Source organism: Scomber scombrus, chromosome 1 (assembly GCF_963691925.1).
Source record: "Scomber scombrus chromosome 1, fScoSco1.1, whole genome shotgun sequence".
Lineage (NCBI taxonomy): Eukaryota > Metazoa > Chordata > Actinopteri > Scombriformes > Scombridae > Scomber > Scomber scombrus.
Genome location: NC_084970.1, coordinates 14,426,364 through 14,444,757, shown reverse-complemented (window position 1 = coordinate 14,444,757; position 18,394 = coordinate 14,426,364). Strand labels below are relative to the sequence as shown.

At 40.8% G+C, this 18,394-nt stretch overlaps 1 protein-coding gene across 1 annotated transcript; it reads left to right on the top strand.

The window, feature by feature from the left end:
- Window positions 1-352: 352 nt before the first annotated feature.
- On the top strand, window positions 353-18,286 carry greb1 (growth regulating estrogen receptor binding 1). Its single transcript, XM_062443909.1, has 33 exons — window positions 353-506; window positions 691-798; window positions 1,297-1,473; window positions 1,603-1,785; window positions 3,424-3,537; window positions 3,633-3,770; window positions 5,341-5,502; window positions 6,054-6,176; window positions 7,267-7,452; window positions 7,611-7,747; window positions 8,011-8,287; window positions 8,412-8,540; window positions 8,664-8,855; window positions 9,414-9,611; window positions 9,790-9,973; window positions 10,100-10,283; window positions 10,384-10,520; window positions 10,646-10,997; window positions 11,113-11,228; window positions 11,411-11,616; window positions 11,790-12,396; window positions 12,929-13,085; window positions 13,190-13,292; window positions 13,506-13,661; window positions 13,822-13,958; window positions 14,058-14,219; window positions 14,673-14,877; window positions 14,975-15,137; window positions 15,275-15,393; window positions 15,823-16,055; window positions 16,639-16,839; window positions 17,200-17,338; window positions 17,773-18,286. The coding sequence occupies exons 1-33, from the start codon at window positions 353-355 to the stop codon at window positions 17,934-17,936; spliced, it is 6,003 nt and encodes a 2,000-aa protein (XP_062299893.1). The 3' UTR covers window positions 17,937-18,286.
- Window positions 18,287-18,394: the final 108 nt, after the last annotated feature.

Sequence of the window (18,394 nt, the reverse complement as noted above, 5' to 3'; positions counted from 1 at the left end):
CAACAGATATAAACAGCAGACTGTTTTTCATTGAATACATAATCTTTTTTAGTGTTTTGTATTTTCTTCTATCATTACCTGCTTTGCTTCATATTAATGATCATATATTGCTGGGATAGGTTCAGTTTGTGCTTGTTGCTTCAAAACTAAAATCAACACTAGCTTAAAAACTAAATGTTTGTAAAATGGAAAGATTGGTAAATCTGGCTTTGACTGAACTAAAAGATAAATTGGACTCTAAAACACAATGAGTACTTGGTATATGGTTAATTTAAACAAAAACAAATTGCTGTCACTTTAACTATCTAACACAAGTATTTAATACAAATTCACTGTGTTTTTCAGAACAGCAATGGGGAACTCCTATGCAGGCCAGCTGCGGACTACACGCTTTGAGGAGGTCCTTCATAACTCCATTGAGGCATCACTGAGGTCCAACACCATAGTGCCACGGCCTGTCTTCTCTCAGCTGTATCTGGAGAGTGAGCAGTCATTGGCACATGATGGTGGGTTGCATAGAAGTACCATAGTTAATGGTTTCAACAAGAGTTATTAATTTTCCTGAAAATATGTCCTGTAAACTCTGTGTCTCAGATTGCTTTTGAATTAACCAAAATATCAGGACAACGAAACAATTGTTTTTTAAACAATTTTTTCTTTACAATGTTTTTTCTGGTATATCTCCAACAGGCCGAACAGAAAATGATGATGAGGATGATGAAGATGGCTCAGAATCTAACAGCCCTCCAATACCCTATCAGATGAAACCTCCACCTGAGGGATGCTGCACCACTGACGGTTTGTACACATATGTACAGGGCCAGATTTGCTCATATTTTACACCTCATTTCAGTCATAATTGGTACCAAGGGATTTGCATCTTCAAGCATACTTGCTAACCTGGATGTGCAGTTTCCCAGTGATAAATGGCACATTATGCATGTAATCAGTCACCTCCTTTATGCATGTGCATCATCCGAATGACGGAGAAGTGTGGTTGATTGTACATTCTCCTGGTTTAGCAGAATGTGTACAGATTTGTTCTTTAGGGTCGTGCCAGGTGCACTAAAGGAAGGTTTTAGTTGGGAACATAAAATGTAATTAACCTATACAAGAAATCCCAATGACAACAAAGGGTGAACGAGCAGCAGAAAAGTTCATAGTAGCGCTCTTCTTCTTTATGCTTAACCAAGGGCTACTGTAAATGTCAAAGAAAAGCACCATATAGGACATTACTACCAGATCATTTTGTGAAAATTCTGTAACTGTTTCATTCTTGTCTTATTCTCCCCACAGGCTTCTGTCAGGCAGGCAGGGACCTGCGTCTGTCGTCGCTGGCATCAGATTCCCTAGATGTTCCCCCTGGGTTTATGCTAGTTGGGGTAAAGTCCCCCTCCCTCCCTGAAACCCTGCTGGTGTGCGCTGTGGACCGCCGCTTCCTGCCGGATGAACGGGGTCGCAACGCTCTGCTGGGTGAGGCAGAAGACTTACACAACTTTCAGGGCTGAAAAAACATCCTTGTTTCATTTTTCAGTTACTATAGGGTTACATCATCAATCATGCAATTGTGATGATACATTTTTATATGTGTGCTCCCTTCAGGTTTCTCAGGGAATTGTATGGGCTGTGGAGAGAAAGGGTTCCGCTATTTCACAGAGTTCTCAAACCACATTAACCTGAAGCTCAGCACCCAGCCCAAGAAACAGAAGCACTTAAAGTACCATCTGTACCGAAACAACCAGGGCGTGTTGGTCAAAGGAGCTCCCATCTGCTGGAGGGGACATGGTAAGAGTGGCAGGGATGGATACATGTGTTGTACCTAGCAACTGATGTGATTTTCTGATTCTAGATGTTTTTCAAACACAGATGTTGTTTTGGATTTTTGCTTGAATGAAAATGTGGTGAGCCTATATGAAATTCTGGTGGACCAACAGAGAAAATTAATTACTGGGAACAGAAAATTAAGTGCTCCTTTTTCACATGCTGTGGTACCACTACTAGCCAGTGTGTTATGTTATCACTCTTTAACACTATGCTTCATTCAATTCAAATTAGATATTGCAAATGAAAAATATTGACTCTATGGAGGAGTTATTTAACTAAAAGGCTGGCAGGTACAGTATGCTGTTATTGCTGAGAGATGGTGGTGAAAATCAGGTGTTGATCATACACATTGTGGCATTATTTCCAGTAAGTAAATAATAATAAAACATTTTTGTCTCTGAGAAATGAATGCAGGCATGTTCCTGTTGTATAATCAATGTGGAGCAGAAAAGCAAAAATATGCACAAAAAGTTTTAAGTTGAGAGGAAGAATTCACAAGTTTAGTGCGTGTTTTAGGATTAAGGCCTCTATCTCCAAATATGTATCATGTCTGACCAGATGGACAGGTAGTAAAGTCTTAAGGACAGGTGAAAGTTGAGATTAGTGAGTTTACACAGAGGCCACAGCCTGCAGCTAACCCATTAAATCATGCTCATGTGAAAGGACACCACTGGTGAAAGGATACTAACCTTTTAGATATTGTATCCTCTTAATGTTTCTGCTTAATTCTTAATTTTTTACTCCCATTGTTTGGAAGGGTAAGGGTCAAGTCTTAGTGTATAGTATGTAAGAGGTCAGAGCTTGGTTGTCATAAATGTAAAGAATACTATCTTGTAAGACATCTCTTAAGACCCTCTTTTTCCAAGCCTGTCAAAGTTTTGATATTAAGAAGTCTGAAATACACAGTATGCTCAAAAATTAAGCATTTTCTTCCTGGCAAAAAAGTATGTTGCCATGCGACAAGGGCTTATGCTTTGCTAACTCTGTGAGTACAAAGTGCATACTACCATGAGGTCAATATTCGTTGTTATAGAAACCTGTGTTCACCTTTTAATACCCAAGCAAAGCAGTGTGAGGCCAAAGTCAAACACAGCTGAAATGTGGGTTCCAGATAGTAATGTTTTGCAGATTGGATAACTCGCTTTGACTCATTTCCAAAAACAGAATAACTTATGGGCCCTTATTTTTGTCTGAGAAGCGTATATTGGCCTGAAAAGAGAAAGTTTCCATTAATTTAGTGTTCACATGTAATATAATATGAATTCCTTACTTTCCAGGCAAGCAGTGTTTCTCCTCTGTTCCAGGTCAGCTCTTGAGTTATTACTATTACTGTTTATAAAACTCAGGAGTTTCCTAGTATTACTTAGAACAGCCTTGAAGCCTGTTTCAAGAAGCAGCTTTTCTGAGTTATGAGTGTATGACTTTGGTCTTCTTGCTTTACTCAGCAGAGTTAACCAGTTTGTAAACTTGCTTTTTGGAATGGCCTCTATCTATGTATGCACACACACAAGAAACAATGAAATAAGTTAGCTACTAGGAAGACAAGTGTCTGTCTCTCTGGATATTAAATTGCTTTGTGTGTCTCTGTGTATGTTTCAGATGGCAGAATGAGACAGATAGGGTCCAACCCCTCAGAAGGTCATGTGACATCAGATGAACAGCCACCAAACCTGGCTTTAACTCACCCATCACACACACCTGGCAGCTACACAGGTAACACACACCATACACTCATGTGTAACAGTGTGCAACAAAAAAGTCCCAGTAGGTAATGTTATTCATACATTTTTGTCTATCTTCGTATGCAGCATCATCACATGTAGACCCAATTGGTCTGCCGCAAATCGCTGATGTCCCCCACTCACTGATAAATGGCAACCATGCCGTTCCCTCCATTGCCCAGCCGCCTTTAAATCAATCAGGGCCTGGGAGACCCTCAGCTACAGGTACTGTGTGCGCACACTGATGACTTCATCTCCAGAAGGATATGTGGGTAATCTGAAAAACTGAAACCTTTTTTCAATTATGGCAGTGAACTTCTAGTTTTAGTAACAACCAAATTTACATATGAAATGTTTTGAAATTGGTCCTTTCTCAGTTTTCCATAAAAGTTGCACTGGCAAGCTTAGGCCTAGAAACATTCTTGTTATAATAATAATATTATAATCTGCATGGCTTTATATTAAGCATGCATTTTGTTCCACCTTCTCTAGACAACACTGTCATACATTTTACTCTTTCATTTTTTACACAAAGGGACATGAGCTCAGTTTTATAAACCATGAAACAACAGTTCTAAATACCACAAAATATGTTCTCAATTTTAACTTACATCATTCATGAAATTGACCATTGTTCTTCAAAAATATGGCTAACTGCATGTAAACTAGGGTATTTAAAGTTATCAGACGTATGCAGTTTTTGTGATGTGTTGCAGCTAAACTAATATGTTGCAGAGTCATTACATCTCTGCTTTAACCTGATTTTGCTCTATGATTTGGCTTCTTCTGTGCATGTAAACGTGGTGTGTCTGTTGTCATTAAGCTCCTCCCCTGGGTTTCTTCACACCTCTGAAAGGGAGAGGTCCCACTAACAGCAGCCTAAAGTGTGTGTGTTTGTGTGTGTGTGTGTGTGTGTGTGTGTGTGTGTGTGTGTGTGTGTGTGTGTGTGTGTGTGTGTGTGTGTGTGTGTGTGTGTGTGTGTGTGTGTGTGTGTGTGTGTGTGTGTGTGTGTGTGTGTGTGTGTGTGTGTGTGTGTGTGTGTGTGTGTGTGTGTGTGTGTGTGTGTGTGTGTGTGTGTGTGTGTGTGTGTGTGTTATAACACCCTTGCCATACAGGAGCCAGGCAGCTGCATTGTTTGTTGGGGGTATTCTTTTGTTTCTCCTGCTTTCATTTGCCAACACTTGGGGCACTAAAGTTCTCCCTCCCTTTCTCTCTTCTGTGTCCTTCTCCCTCAGTCTGTCACCTCTATAAACCAGGGTTGTAAAAATTCTCTGTCTCGTCTCTTTTCCTACTTTCCCGCTGAATGAAAAGCTTCCTTCCTGTTGATGTTGGGGTTTTTTTCATGGCTCCTTTAACTAGTGGACCTTTTATGTGTCTCCAGTCGTCATTACTGCATTTCAACAGACAGTTGAGAGGAAGAGGAAGAGACAGGGTTAATGCATGACTACAATACAACTGTTTTGCATTACTGTATTAACAGAAATTGATTCTAATCAAGTATGTAGTCTATTTTTTGCTGATTTGTGGGTTATTACAATTTTTTAAAAACTCTTCTGCAAGGTAAAACTGTTCCTAAAGCAAACTGGTTTGTGGAAAAGTCTACTCAACAGATGAAATTGCAATTTCAATATTAAAGAAGGGACAGCAACATCGCTTAACAAAGAAAAAAACAAATGTGAATACTTTCATGATAATGTATAAAAATGATTTTATTTCTTCATTTCCCCACATTGTAAACATTAAAACTATGAATGCCAAAGTTTAAGTAAATAAGCAATGTGGTCTTCTTTTCCAGGCCCCCATACAAATGCTGGACCCCCCAAAAAGAGGCACAAGGGTTGGTCACCGGAGTCATCTGCCAACAGTCTGCCAGAGAGCACTGTAAAGACACTACCATCTTCATCAGCCTTACCTACATTATCTGTGTCCTCTGCTGCCACAAATGGATCCAGATCAGGTAGAAAGGGGAGATAAATGATAAAAGGGGAAACATATGAAATATGTGGTGGTATTTATTGGTATCACCTTATTTTAAGTCCCCCTGTTCAGCATTTTTAAGCAGTATACAAACATGTAATAAGTGATTTATAACACACTATAACATAGTTGTACGAATATAACATTTTAAGCATTCAGTTAAGTACAGTATTTGTCAACAATTATAACTTTTCCTATGAAGACATATTTTATATATTACAACTGTGTTATATTGTCATTTGGTACCTATTTATACACCAGCGACCATTTATGTCTGCTCACAGGAGTGGTTATAGTTGTTAACAAATACTTTAATAAACACTTACATCTATTAACAACTACTTTGCAGTGTGTTATAAACCAATTATTAACTATTTATACTGCTTTAATGCTATATAAGAGTACTTAAATTAAAATGTTACAGATGTGGGTAATATTAATGTATCAATAAGACAGTTATGTGCTGCTTGATATGTTTGCATGTGTGTATGTGTAAATTTAAAAATATTTTGTGCTTTCTCACCCATCCAGAGACTGCAGTTCCACTGAGTTCCTCGCAGGGGTCCTTAACACCACTCTCTCCCCCAGGGCTGTCTGTAACAGTACCCAATCAGCTGCTACACACCTGCGGACTGCAACCTGTCATCTTCAAAGGTCAGGCAACCAATTATAGTAATCGCATATGTGATGGCATATATATGATGGCACAATGCACACTCACACACACATATAGTGACTGCACCACCACCCTACAGCACATTGTAGACTACACCTGTGTGGGAGCTGACCAACTAATCAGTGGTAGTTATTATAGACAAGCTGGTTATGGCGATCATTTTCTTCCCGCTGACAGGGTTGAACAGGTGAACAGGCGAGGTATTCAGTAACCCGTCAAACAGATAGCCATTTTAACTTGGCTCTCCTCACAGGTTAGAGGTCAGCCAGCTCCTGAGGCTGTTTCTTGGCTTCTCCACCCTCCTCATCCCCTTCCCTCCAACCTTTTCACCTCTTTGTATAACCTGTCAACTCATCCACCTTTCCCTTTCCATCCTCTATGCCCTCAAGCACTTCTTGTAATAAGAGTATGTACTTTTAACTTTAGCTTCTTTCTCTGTTTCCCCTTCTTATTCATCATGTATCTGCCCTTCACTTCACCAGCAACACATCTAGTCATTTCCTGTCTTTTCCTCCTCTCTGGCAGCTCTTTGTGCCTCCGATCACATTTTCCTATCCCTTCTATTATCCCTCTCTTCATTGGGAATAATCAGCACTGCAGTTTCCCACCACCTGATCCTGCACAACAATTGGTCTCTATTTTGGTTTGTTGCAGCGTAAGACTCTGGTGCAGTAATTAAAACAAATACAATACACCTGTGAACAGCCAAATAAAATGTATCGTAGGTCATGATTAAATATATTCATATCCATTATTCATTAAATACATTTTTACCTATCATAAAGACAACAGGTTACAGCCTTAATGACTCAGACAAAGATGTCTGCATTATTTTTTGTGTTTGATTTTTTAATTTACACCACAGTCTGATCAAACTGTCTGTCCAGTGTAATTGTGTGTTTCCATCTCACCATCAGCCACCCACATTTCATTTTCTTACCTATATTTTCCCCATACAAATACATTGTGAGTTATTTGAGTTTCAGTGTCTTGTTCAAGGACACTTGACATCTGGAATGACCACCTCTATGTGTTCATTCTTTATCTCACTGCCTTTCACTTACACAGGTCATGGCCTTCTTCCTCAGCTGACTGGCAATGTCAGTGAAGTGCTCGTCAGTTCTCTTCTCCAGAGTTGTTACCTGAGCTCCCAGACACTCCCCAGAGTCTACCAGCACTATGGACCATCACCCATTCAGCCACTGTCGACTGAGATGCAGATTCTACTTACTGTCTACTACCTTGTTCAGCTGGGTCAGTTTAAATCTTTAGTTAAGTACGTAGTTCAGCAGGATTGTATGGGTAAAGTAGTCGATCCTTACTGGTATCCTTGCTGTACCTCATAATGGCCACTAGGGAGCAGACAGAGTAAACAGTAATTAATCAGTCAATGAACAAATCATTTTTTAAAGGTCCTGACCAAGTGCCCCTGATTGAAGACTTGGAGCAGATATTCATGAGGTCATGGAGGGAGTCCCACCTCAGTGAAATCAGACAGTATCAACAGCCTCAAACACCAGTCTCCCAAGGGAGGCACTATGGCTTAGAGGTGAGTTTGAGAAAAATAGATGTAAAATTAAAATTAATATAAGCAAACACATTACCAAGTAAAATGTATATTCCTGTAATTTAGAAGCATTGATTTATGTGCTATTTCCCAACTCCCACCTTATAGCACCAAAGAAAGCATTACTCCATTATGTCTACACAGTCATATCTGCCCTGTTACTGCAACATATAGGAAAAAATATTGATGACAAGACAGGTTAAGACTTAATAAATGAACAAATATCTTATCCTCTTTGTCTCCAGACCCCCTCCACCGTGCCTGGGCTGCCCCAGCATCTCTCCTTACCTCCCCAGAGCCAGCAACCACTGACCCCTAGCCAGCTCCCTTGGCTCGCCCAGCTGGCTGCATCGTCCTGTGGAGAGGGTGTGGTGGTATTAGGGGAGCAGATCACATCTTTGGCTCAAGGCCTTCAACAAACGTTGAGCAGGTTAATGGAAGGACGGCTTGAAAACACCAGCTACGTAGTCATCATTGTAACTGCACCAGGAAAGGAAACACAATCCTGTGTGGTAGTCACAGGTAGGGGCTCTTTTTTCCATAGAATTATGTTTTAATGTGATAGTGTAATTAAAGATGTTTAGAATTTAGCTAGAATGGTAAACCATATTTTAATTCAGTGTATTTGTGTGTATTTGTGCTACAGGTAAACACCAGTGTCGTGCCTTGGCAGAGAGTATGTACTCTCCCAGTGAGGGTCTGAGAGAAATCAACCACCAGCTCTCTACTGGTGTTGCCCAGGAACTCATCCACTACTGCAATTCCCTCGGACAAGGTGTGTCTGACTGTCTGCTTTTTGATTTATGGGTCTTGAGTTATAATTTACATGTGTAGTGTAGGTATATTAATGTCTGTTTGACGTAATAGTTCAACATGTTGTGTGACTTCTGTTTCTCAGATGGGGATATGGATTCCCTCCTGGATAGCGCCACTGTTGACAGCAACCAGCCATCTCCTTTATCCAGCAGTCAAGAATCAGCTGAAGAGAGGAGTCTCAAAAACACACATAGTCCAAAGGATTCACATACACAGTGTTCAAAAGACTCACCCAGTCCTAAAGAAGCACCAAGTCCGAAAGACTCCTGTTCAGGTGAGACACAGACTGACACAGGTTAAAGTGTTTACAGTATATGGAATGTAATTATTTTGCTTACAACATTGGCAAAATACCCTTTGAATGTTAACTGCCTGGACAAGATTAATATCAAAATATTTTCATGTTTGAGCATTCTCTGTATCCTCACACAACAGAGTTGCTAAAAATTGCCTCTGTCATTGTCATTTCCGTGTTGTTCCTTTGTTATTTAAGATGTCATGAAATACAGTTATAATCCATACTTTTTATACATTTGAGCTACACATTTCAAGCTATGATGATTCAGGGTTTCAAATTTTCAGTTTTCAAACCTCTATTTGATTTGATCTTACTTATGTTCTGTGTTTATTTGATCTTACAGCTACACTCTTCCTGGGTAGAGTTATTATATATATTCTTTTTCTCTTGCTGTAAACATGTCCAGCCTTAGATTACTCTGCATGTATTTTCTGCCTAGATGATTGTTCTATCATTTGTTAGCAAACGTGCACAGCTGGGATCAGACAATAATGTTAATTTATGTCTTATTATATTGTATATTTGTGAATGTAGAATACTCCGTTGAGTGGCGTGAAGTTCGACCAATCCAGCTTGCCGTAGCCAGAAAGCTGCTGTCCCATGTTTGTGCCATAGCAGACTCAAGCACACAGAACTTGGACCTTGGCTCCTTTGACAGGGTCAGCTTCCTCATCCTCGTCCCACCCTCCGAGGTCACATTTCAACAAACTGTTCTCCACCTCTGGAGCTCTGGTTAGTAAAATGACTCCTTTTTTTCTCAGCATCTTCTTTTTTTGAATTCCTGCTGTCTCTCTTTTTGAAAGGCTAGCAAAATACATAAAAGCAATAGTTCTTGAATGTGTATTTGCTTATAAACAGGATGTGTTTGAATGTTGTTCTGTACTACCCTCTCTCTCTTTGTGTATTTAAGGTGTCCTTCAGGAGCTTGGGGGTTTAGACCAGGAGTGTGTGTCTCAGCGGGACGCTGTGCGTTATGTGGTCAAGATGGATCAGAGCGCACAGGCGCGCATTGACAGCCTCATTGAGGAAGCACACAGCAACTCTTATACTCTTTACATCCTGGTCCATGACCATGCTCACTGGGACATTAGCAGGTGTGTGTGAAAGGGAAAAAGTGAAACAGAGTAGAAGTGATGTTTTGACTTTTTACTATTGACTTTGATCAATACACGTTGCATTATAAAGCAATCTGCCTGTCTCTGTTTCTTTCTGTCACTCAGTGCATCCTACAGTAGCTCAGACGGTGGTTTGGGTCTGGTAGACCAGCTTTTAAACTCCAGACAGGTCAGAGATGCTCCGAACATCCTGATTCTCCACGTCACATCCTTCCCCTTCGCTCTGCAGACGCAGTACACCCGCATCAGCCCTTACAATGAGATCCACTGGCCTTCTGCATTCAGTAATGTAAGACAGAAGTCTGTGTGAGATACACACTCTGAGAGTTGGCACTTGAATTACTTGAGTTTGTGCGCATCTACAACATTGTGTGTTTGTTTGTGTGTAGGATGTGGACCTGTATCACGAGAGAACGCGGTACTTTGGTGTGTCAGAGCTTTTAGATTCGACCCGTTCAGGAAGCAGCCTGCCTCTTATGCGTTATGATTCCTCTTTTGAAAGCATGGTATCTGCCTTGGAAGAGAGGTATGCACACACAAACACATTCTATAGAAACACACAACACATTATAATTGAATTTAAATTACTTGCAGGCTTTCACAAAAAGTGCAGCAAGAGACCCTTACGATCTCTCTTTCTGTCTCTTGAAGGTTCCCTAAGCTGCACAGTGCTGTGATCCGGACTACAGTTCTGATCCAACACTACTGCGTAGCTCTGATGGCTGCATCTGGCAAAATCAGCGGCTCCCACAATCTCCACAAACACACCTCTGTGGAGACCCTGGAGATTGTACAATCACTACTCACTGCTGCCCAGCAATGCCCCGCCCACCACGGTCACATGGTCCTGCTGCGGATCCCCTCTTTGGCTCTGGCAGCTTGGGCCCACAGACGGCTGTCCAGAGTGAGGAGGCAGCTGGGTCTGGAAGAAAATTTTGAAATCATACTGGGGAACCCCAGCCAAGCTCTGAATATTGGACAAAGCTTTACTGATCAGATCAAGGTGGGGGAGCAGTTAAACTTATTAACAAAAACTTCCTATCCATTTTACCTTTGTGTTTAATCTACAGAGCCTTTGTGTAAAATGTAGGCTTTATGTGCTTGTATGTGTCATGCAGACATGGCTAAAAATCCAAGATGCTGACTGGGTTCCTCATACCTACCTGGAGCTGGAAGCTCTTCCCTGCATCCTGATCCTGTCGGGAGCTGAACCGCTAGGAGAATCATTGCCCAGGTAGGCACACTAAGAACAAAAATGACTTAAACACAAAATCTTCTAGTTAAAACAGGAATTATGGGACCGTCATCAGTTTCCATTTTCCACTTTAAACACTTTTTTTATCTTTCAAGACAAATTACTTAAGAGGTAATTAAGGTCATCTTAAATTTATCCTATGAAATGAATTCTACCCTCAGGTCACTGAAGTACTGTGACCTTCGTGTGATAAGCTGCTCCTATCTTCATCGTACCACACTTGAACAAGAGCTAGGACTAGCTGCTTACCTGGTGAGGGCAGAGTCACGACCCCCACACAACCAGGGGCCAGGAAGTGACCTGCTGGAGAGTGACGCAGAAAAACTCAGCAGCACTGACAATGAGGAGGAGGAGGGGCAGGAGAATGGTGAGATAATAATGATAACAACAGTGATTAGTCAATGTTTTAAGGAATAATTAATCGTTTCAGTTTGAAGGGAGGTCTCAAGTGATTTGGTTTGTAATTTATTAAACAAAAATAGCAAATGTATTGATGTAGTAAGTCTTTTTCTTATTTCTGTCTATTTCTTTTGTTTCCAGGGGACTCCCCTCTTTCATCCAGCCAGCCGCATCAGTCATGCCCAGACAATGGAGTGTTAGATCCCTTCCCTGCCCAGAGTAACACCTCTCCAAATGTCCAGAAAAACACAATGGACACCATCCAGTCTCCTTCACAGACCCAGACTCAACTTCAGCCCCAGCCTTCATCTCAGTCTTTTTCATATCCTCAACCCCCACTTCACCACCAAACCCAGACTCAAATGCAAAGTTATACCCAAGCCCCACCAGTTTCCCAGCCCCAAAGTCAAAATCAGCCATCATCTCAAACAAATTCCCAACCTCACTTGCAAACACTCTCCCAACACCAGTCCCTCTCACAGATGCAAATATCACACCCTCATACTCAACCGCTGCCACCTGCCCATTCTCGTCGTCAACCCTCCAAATCCACCTCCTCTGGCTCCTTGTCCCCCCGAGCCTCTTCTCCTCATCTAAGCTGTTCCTGGGCACGGGGAGTGAGTCGCCCGCCTTCTGTTCTCCTTCCTCGCGCTCTCTATGACATTATCACAGCCAGTGACAGCAGCGGGCTTCCACGATGTACCTCATTCCTGCCACACATGTCTGTCACATGGGCAAGCAGCTTCAGGTAGACCACATATTGTTATACTCCAGTAGGCCTATATCTCATATCACATATATAATATATGACAAATAAAAAGCTGATGATTAACCAGTTAAAAGTCATGGTTCTGCCCAGAAGATGCTAACACTTTGTAAAACTGCAATGACTAGTACCAATGAAAGGTTGTGCCTTTAGCTGTACAATTCAACATTGTGATGAATGTTTGAGAACTGTACATTCAAATTGTTCATATGAGTCTAATGAACATTTTGTTTTAATGTAAGCAGAGGGTTCATCTCATTGTTCAAGTCCTCGTGGCATTGTTATTTACTAAAGCAGAAATATATCACTGACTAGTAATGTTATGAACAGAAAAACTAGGGTGTTAGAGTTCAGTTAGTATGATAACTTTTAACCTTTAAGTTCATCCTGTCTGTTTTAGTAAAGCGATCCATTATTCTGTTCTCATCTTTTCACTCAATGTTTCTTTAAAAAATCTCATGACGAAAGTCTTGTTAGGAGAAATCTAACCATAAACAATATCTCTTATGTGTAGGCCCTTGCTGAGTAAGATGATGACATGTACAGAACAGTCACTGTATTATCGCCAGTGGACAGTCCCCCGCTCTTTCCACATGGATAGCAGCAATCGCACTGAGGGACGAAGTGACAATTTTCACCCTCGTAGACTGCTGCTCAGTGGACCCCCACAGGTACTTTATGACTTTCTCTTTTTCTTGTACTAAAACCTAACTTCTTTGCCTTGCTGGTGCTATACATTTATATTCTTTTCCTTTTGATCTAATGTCCTTGTCAGGTGGGTAAGACAGGAGCGTACCTGCACTTCCTGGGTATTTTGTCTCGGATGCTGATCAGGCTGATGGAGGTGGATATCTATGATGAAGAGGACATAAACTTCAGTTAGTATATTAGCAGCAGTACCCACCACTTCTCATGTACACCATGTAAATAAGAGTAACAATGGTCTCAAAATCTATTGCTGTCAGGATCATTTGATCGTATTTCGCAGGATTTCGTTAAGGCTGCGTATAAACCAGATTTGAATCTTCAGTCTTCACAGTGCTGTCACGTCATGTGTAAGGCATCTGCTTGTACATGTGTTGTGTATTTAGGTACCCAGGCAGAGGGGGTGCAATACAACCCACCCAATGCCTCCTGGCCAAACCCGGACATTATAAGGACAATGCCCTTTGACTACACGATCCATGACCCCAAATATGATGACATCAGCACAGTCTACTGTCCTGGATATAAACCTGGTGCTGACGGTAGGCACGGTCAGTCAAATACAGACAGTGACACACAAGCCAATATACTAACACACAATTCACAACCATGTGCACTTACTAATTTCGACCAAATATCAGTTGTTTCCTTAGAAATACAAGTATATTGTGCTGTTGTCCTAAATTGTGTTGTCATCACCAGGAAACCCTGTGCGGCAGGAGGATGTATACCTACGTAGGCGGACATCTAGGATCAAGCTGTCTAAATATGCAGCATACAACACCTATCACCACTGTGAACAGTGTCACCAGTACTTGGGCTTCAACCCCAGATACCAGGTCAACAACACACAAACCCACGATGTGATAAATTACTCTTAAGCTGCTTTTGAAATGTAAATGTTAAAGGCAATCCTGTCTTCTTTAATCACAACTTAGATGTATGAGTCAACACTGCATGCCTTCACATTCACTCATCTGCTGCTTGGAGAAGAGATCCAGCTCTATTTCATCATCCCAAAGTCTAAAGAGCACTACTTCAGCTTCAGCCAACCTGGAGGCCAACTGGAGAGCATGCGGCTGCCCCTCACTTCGGATTGGGTAAGTCTTTTGTTTTATACAGACATCTAAATTTAATTAAAAATTGCAGGCACATACTATATATATCTCAACACATGACTATTGCATTAAAGCAGTGATTTGCAAACTGCATGACCACAGTGCAGCACTCTTTTGCACCACTAGGTGGGGCTACATGATAGATTATGCCTCAAATGATCCCTATGGAAAAAATGGATTACTCTGGCCTAGTAGCCCCAGACATCATTTAAGAAACCAGCCTGCAAGCTATGACAAAGATTAATAGTCTTAAGTCTTGATAAAAATTAATCATTCATGAAAAATTCAAACTTCATTGATGGTTTAGCTGTAGTTCTCTAAAAGTTGGAGTTTTGCCACTGCTAACAATGGGTCATTGTGATGAATATAGTAAATGTTCTAAGCAGTTACACTATGAATTATTATGGTTAATTTATTTATTTTCCACTTTCCCAGAGTCCAGACAGTATCAAGAGTCCAATCTTCACCCCAACCACCGGCCGTCATGAGCATGGTCTGTTTAACCTGTACCATGCAATGGATGGAGCCTCACATCTACATATCCTGGTGGTCAAAGAGTATGAAATGGCCGTCTACAAGAAGTACTGGCCCAACCACATCATGCTGGTGCTGCCTACAGTCTTCAATGGAGCTGGAATAGGTCTTTTTACGCTACTGTTGTTGCATCACATATACTCAAATTATAATATCCACAGTTTTTTCATAGTCCATCACCTTAATAACTGGTCCTCTTGCAGGTGCAGCTCACTTCCTGATTAAAGAACTGTCGTATCACAACTTGGAGCTGGAGCGCAGTCGACGGTTGGAGGGAGGGGGCCCAGCAGGTGATGTCTGGCCCTTCATCATCCTGGCTGATGACTCGTGTGTGATGTGGAATGCAGTGGACCTCGACGCACGCAAGTACATACATGCCAATTATTTACAGTATATGAATCATAGTGAACGACAAAATAGCTGTTGCTTATATCAGAAGTAACAATATGTGATATGCCACTTTATGAGTTGGTTTTAACATTGCTACTCTTTGCTCTTGTTAGTAGTCCAGTGGAGCACGCTGTTTCACTGAAGCAGGTTTTACAGCACATGGAGGCCTGTCCAGACCTGGCACACTACGGACTTTGTGGAATCAGGAAGTGGAGCAGTCGTGGTCTCGCAGGTCAGGCAAATTTTGATGTGTTTTCATACTCCAGATGTAGTAGATGCCCCAGCTGTAAACACAGCTTGTTATGTCTTCATCTTAGAGGTTACATGTTTACCCTTTAGAGTGTAAAGATTTTTTTTTTAATTTTACAAGTTCAGGCTCGAAGCTATATCTCAGATCTTTCAACCACCATGAGCAGTGCCTTAGATAACCAGTAATGTAGAGCTTCAAGATAAGGGATAGCATAGCTTTTCATTTTGCATCTATCAACTTTGGAATAAGCTTAGGCTGACAGAATGACATGAAAGAGGAAAATGTAACCTTTAAAAAGATTTTAAAATAATTTTGACTTCGATTTTCGATAGTTTGCTACTTTATGCATCTTGAAAAAATTATTTAAACATTTTGTTTTGAAATAAAGTCTATTTTTTTTCTTTCATCCAGGTAATAAACAAAAGGAGCCTTTCTCCAGAGGTCACCTTCATGATTTCCTCCTCCTCAATGTCGACCGGAGTCAGAACGTCCAGTATGACCAGAACCGCTTCACCTGTCACGATGTTGACTTCACCCTGAGACTACACAGTGCTGGACTGCTCGTATGCCGGTTTAACAACTTCAGTGTCATGAAGAAGCAGATTGCCATAGGAGGATACAGAACATTTATCATCAAGACAAAGGTAGAGGCTGAAGAAATATTGAAATAGAACCATATATCACTCACAGTGCTTGTTATGGAGCAGAATAAAGAAAAAAAGGATAACTTATAACCACCTCAGCAGCTAAATACTGTAGGTATAAAAAAATCTTCTTTCTGAATTAGTCTAAATTTCACGTAAAAAAATAGAATAGATGCAGATTATACATGCTTCTTATAATTGATCCATGATATTATAACAAATAATCAATTGTTGCTCAAGAAAATAAATTTTTTGGTACCAATAAAAGTGTGAGTAAAACAAGAGGTAATAGTTGTTGTGGCTTCAGACTTCAAAATAGGTTACAATTTTATGCTTTTTAGCCACATGGAAAATGTATTTAACCTAATCATCGACCACAACAGACATTTTATTGGGATTTACAAATCTTTATTGTCATTGCAAGTAATTTAAATACAAATATTTACATTTTTTACTCTGACTAGATGGTGGGTGTCTCATTTGTTCTACCATTTCATCTTTCATTATGGATGTGAATGACAGTATCAGCCAATAATTAACTGTGTGCTTCCCCCACATTAAACAAAACATTAAATTTCTCCAGATGACAGATGTTCCCACCTCAGTGGGGCCCTCGCAGTACATTTGTGCCCCAGACAGCAAGCACCTTTTCTTGGCTACGCCAGCCCAGCTCCTCCTGGAAAAATACCTCCAACACACCAGCCAGAAGCTGTTTCCACTAAGCACCAAAAACTACACACACCCTGTGTTGTCTGTGGACTGTTTCCTCAACCTGGGACCTGAGGTAGATACATGCATGCACACACACACAAACTTGACCTTGATATGGGCATAAATACAAAGAAAACAGATGGTCACAAAACCACAGCCTCTTTATTGGTAGATTATCCACCTCCTTACACAGGCTGACATCGACAAAAACTTAATTAAACTTGAAATCTTAAATTAATTTTGTTGTCATGTTAAAACACATCATTGACAGTTATTTAACAATTTGTTTTGAGTTGAGCTTCAAATGCAGGAAAGCTACTGTAATTTTGCTGTATGTGCACATGCATCAGGTGTACCGTGATGCACCCTCTCCCTTATATGCCAACAAACAGCGTATACAGCATGTCACACTCATCCTGCCTCTGCCCTGCAGGTTACGGTGTGTTTTGTGAGTTCAAGACCTCACTCTGTCAACATCAGCAACACAGGGCTGCTGTTCAGTGGCCTTCTCCTCTGTTTTGCCGACTCCTTTGTGACTCCTGGGTTCCTCAAGAAGTTCACTTTCCTCAAAGGTACGAAGGCAGGAAAAAATACAGACAATAAAAATGTTGTATGTATGTTGTAGGTGACACTTAGGAGGTGATACTGTGTGCAGCCATTCTTAAGTCTGAGTCTGAATGCCTGAAAGTGCTACATGTCTCTACAGGGAGGAAATGGCATAATGGCACAACACAGGAATAAAGGCTTTCAATGTGTCTCACCTTTGTAGATGAATACAATGGGTGAAGTACAAATAGTTTGATGAAAACTGAAGATCGATAATTTGTGGGACTGGAGTATGAGGAAAAGTACATGCAATATGTTATCTTAATTTTGAGAAACTCTGGAAAAAACACTAACAGTGAACCCTGATCTTTTGTTTATGGTGATTATTGCATTTTAAAGTCATTTTTATTTGTCATAGTTAAAGTCTCTATCCCCCTGCCTCCTCTCTATCTCCCTGTAGGTGCGACTCTGTGTGTGATTAGTGCAGATCGTAGCTCCTTGAGGCAGACGGTGGGCAGGCTGGAGCTGGAGGAGGAGTGGAGATTCAGACTTAGTGACGAATTCCAGACTGCCAATGCCAAGGAAGACAGACCGCTCTTCTTCCTGACAGGGAAACATATATGACTGGAACACATGTATACAGTGAGCTACAATGTTTCACGGCCAGGATTGAAATCACTTTACTGCCAAAGAAATGTACAAGAAGATGTCTTGTGGTGTATATGACAGTACACACTATAATGGATTTTGAATGGACAATGCATGATATACAAAAGACAGTAGGTTGCTATAATGTGCATATTACCGACCCCCGTGATATCCAAAGGAAACGTTGTGAAGAGATTATGAAACCTAGACCATTACTTTAACACACACACACTCACAAATATGATTTGGAGCGGAGGTCTCTAGGTTTAGGCTGCCAAAATCAAGATGGACACATTTATCTTGAAAAGGTCACGATCTATGAAAATGCCAAGGAAACAGCAGGAAATCATTTAGCTAAATGTTTATTTTATGTATTTAGTCATGATTCTCCTGTAAGTTCACAAAAGATTGTCAATGAAACGTTAAGGATGTTT

Excerpts from the sequence above, each read along its gene's own strand:
- greb1 (XM_062443909.1), top strand. The coding sequence starts at position 353 with ATGGGGAACTCCTATGCAGGCCAGCTGCGGACTACACGCTTTGAGGAG. Across the intron at positions 1,474-1,602 it reads GGGTCGCAACGCTCTGCTGG|GTTTCTCAGGGAATTGTATG; the intron begins GTGAGGCAGAAG and ends TGCTCCCTTCAG. Across the intron at positions 10,521-10,645 it reads GTATCTGCCTTGGAAGAGAG|GTTCCCTAAGCTGCACAGTG; the intron begins GTATGCACACAC and ends TGTCTCTTGAAG.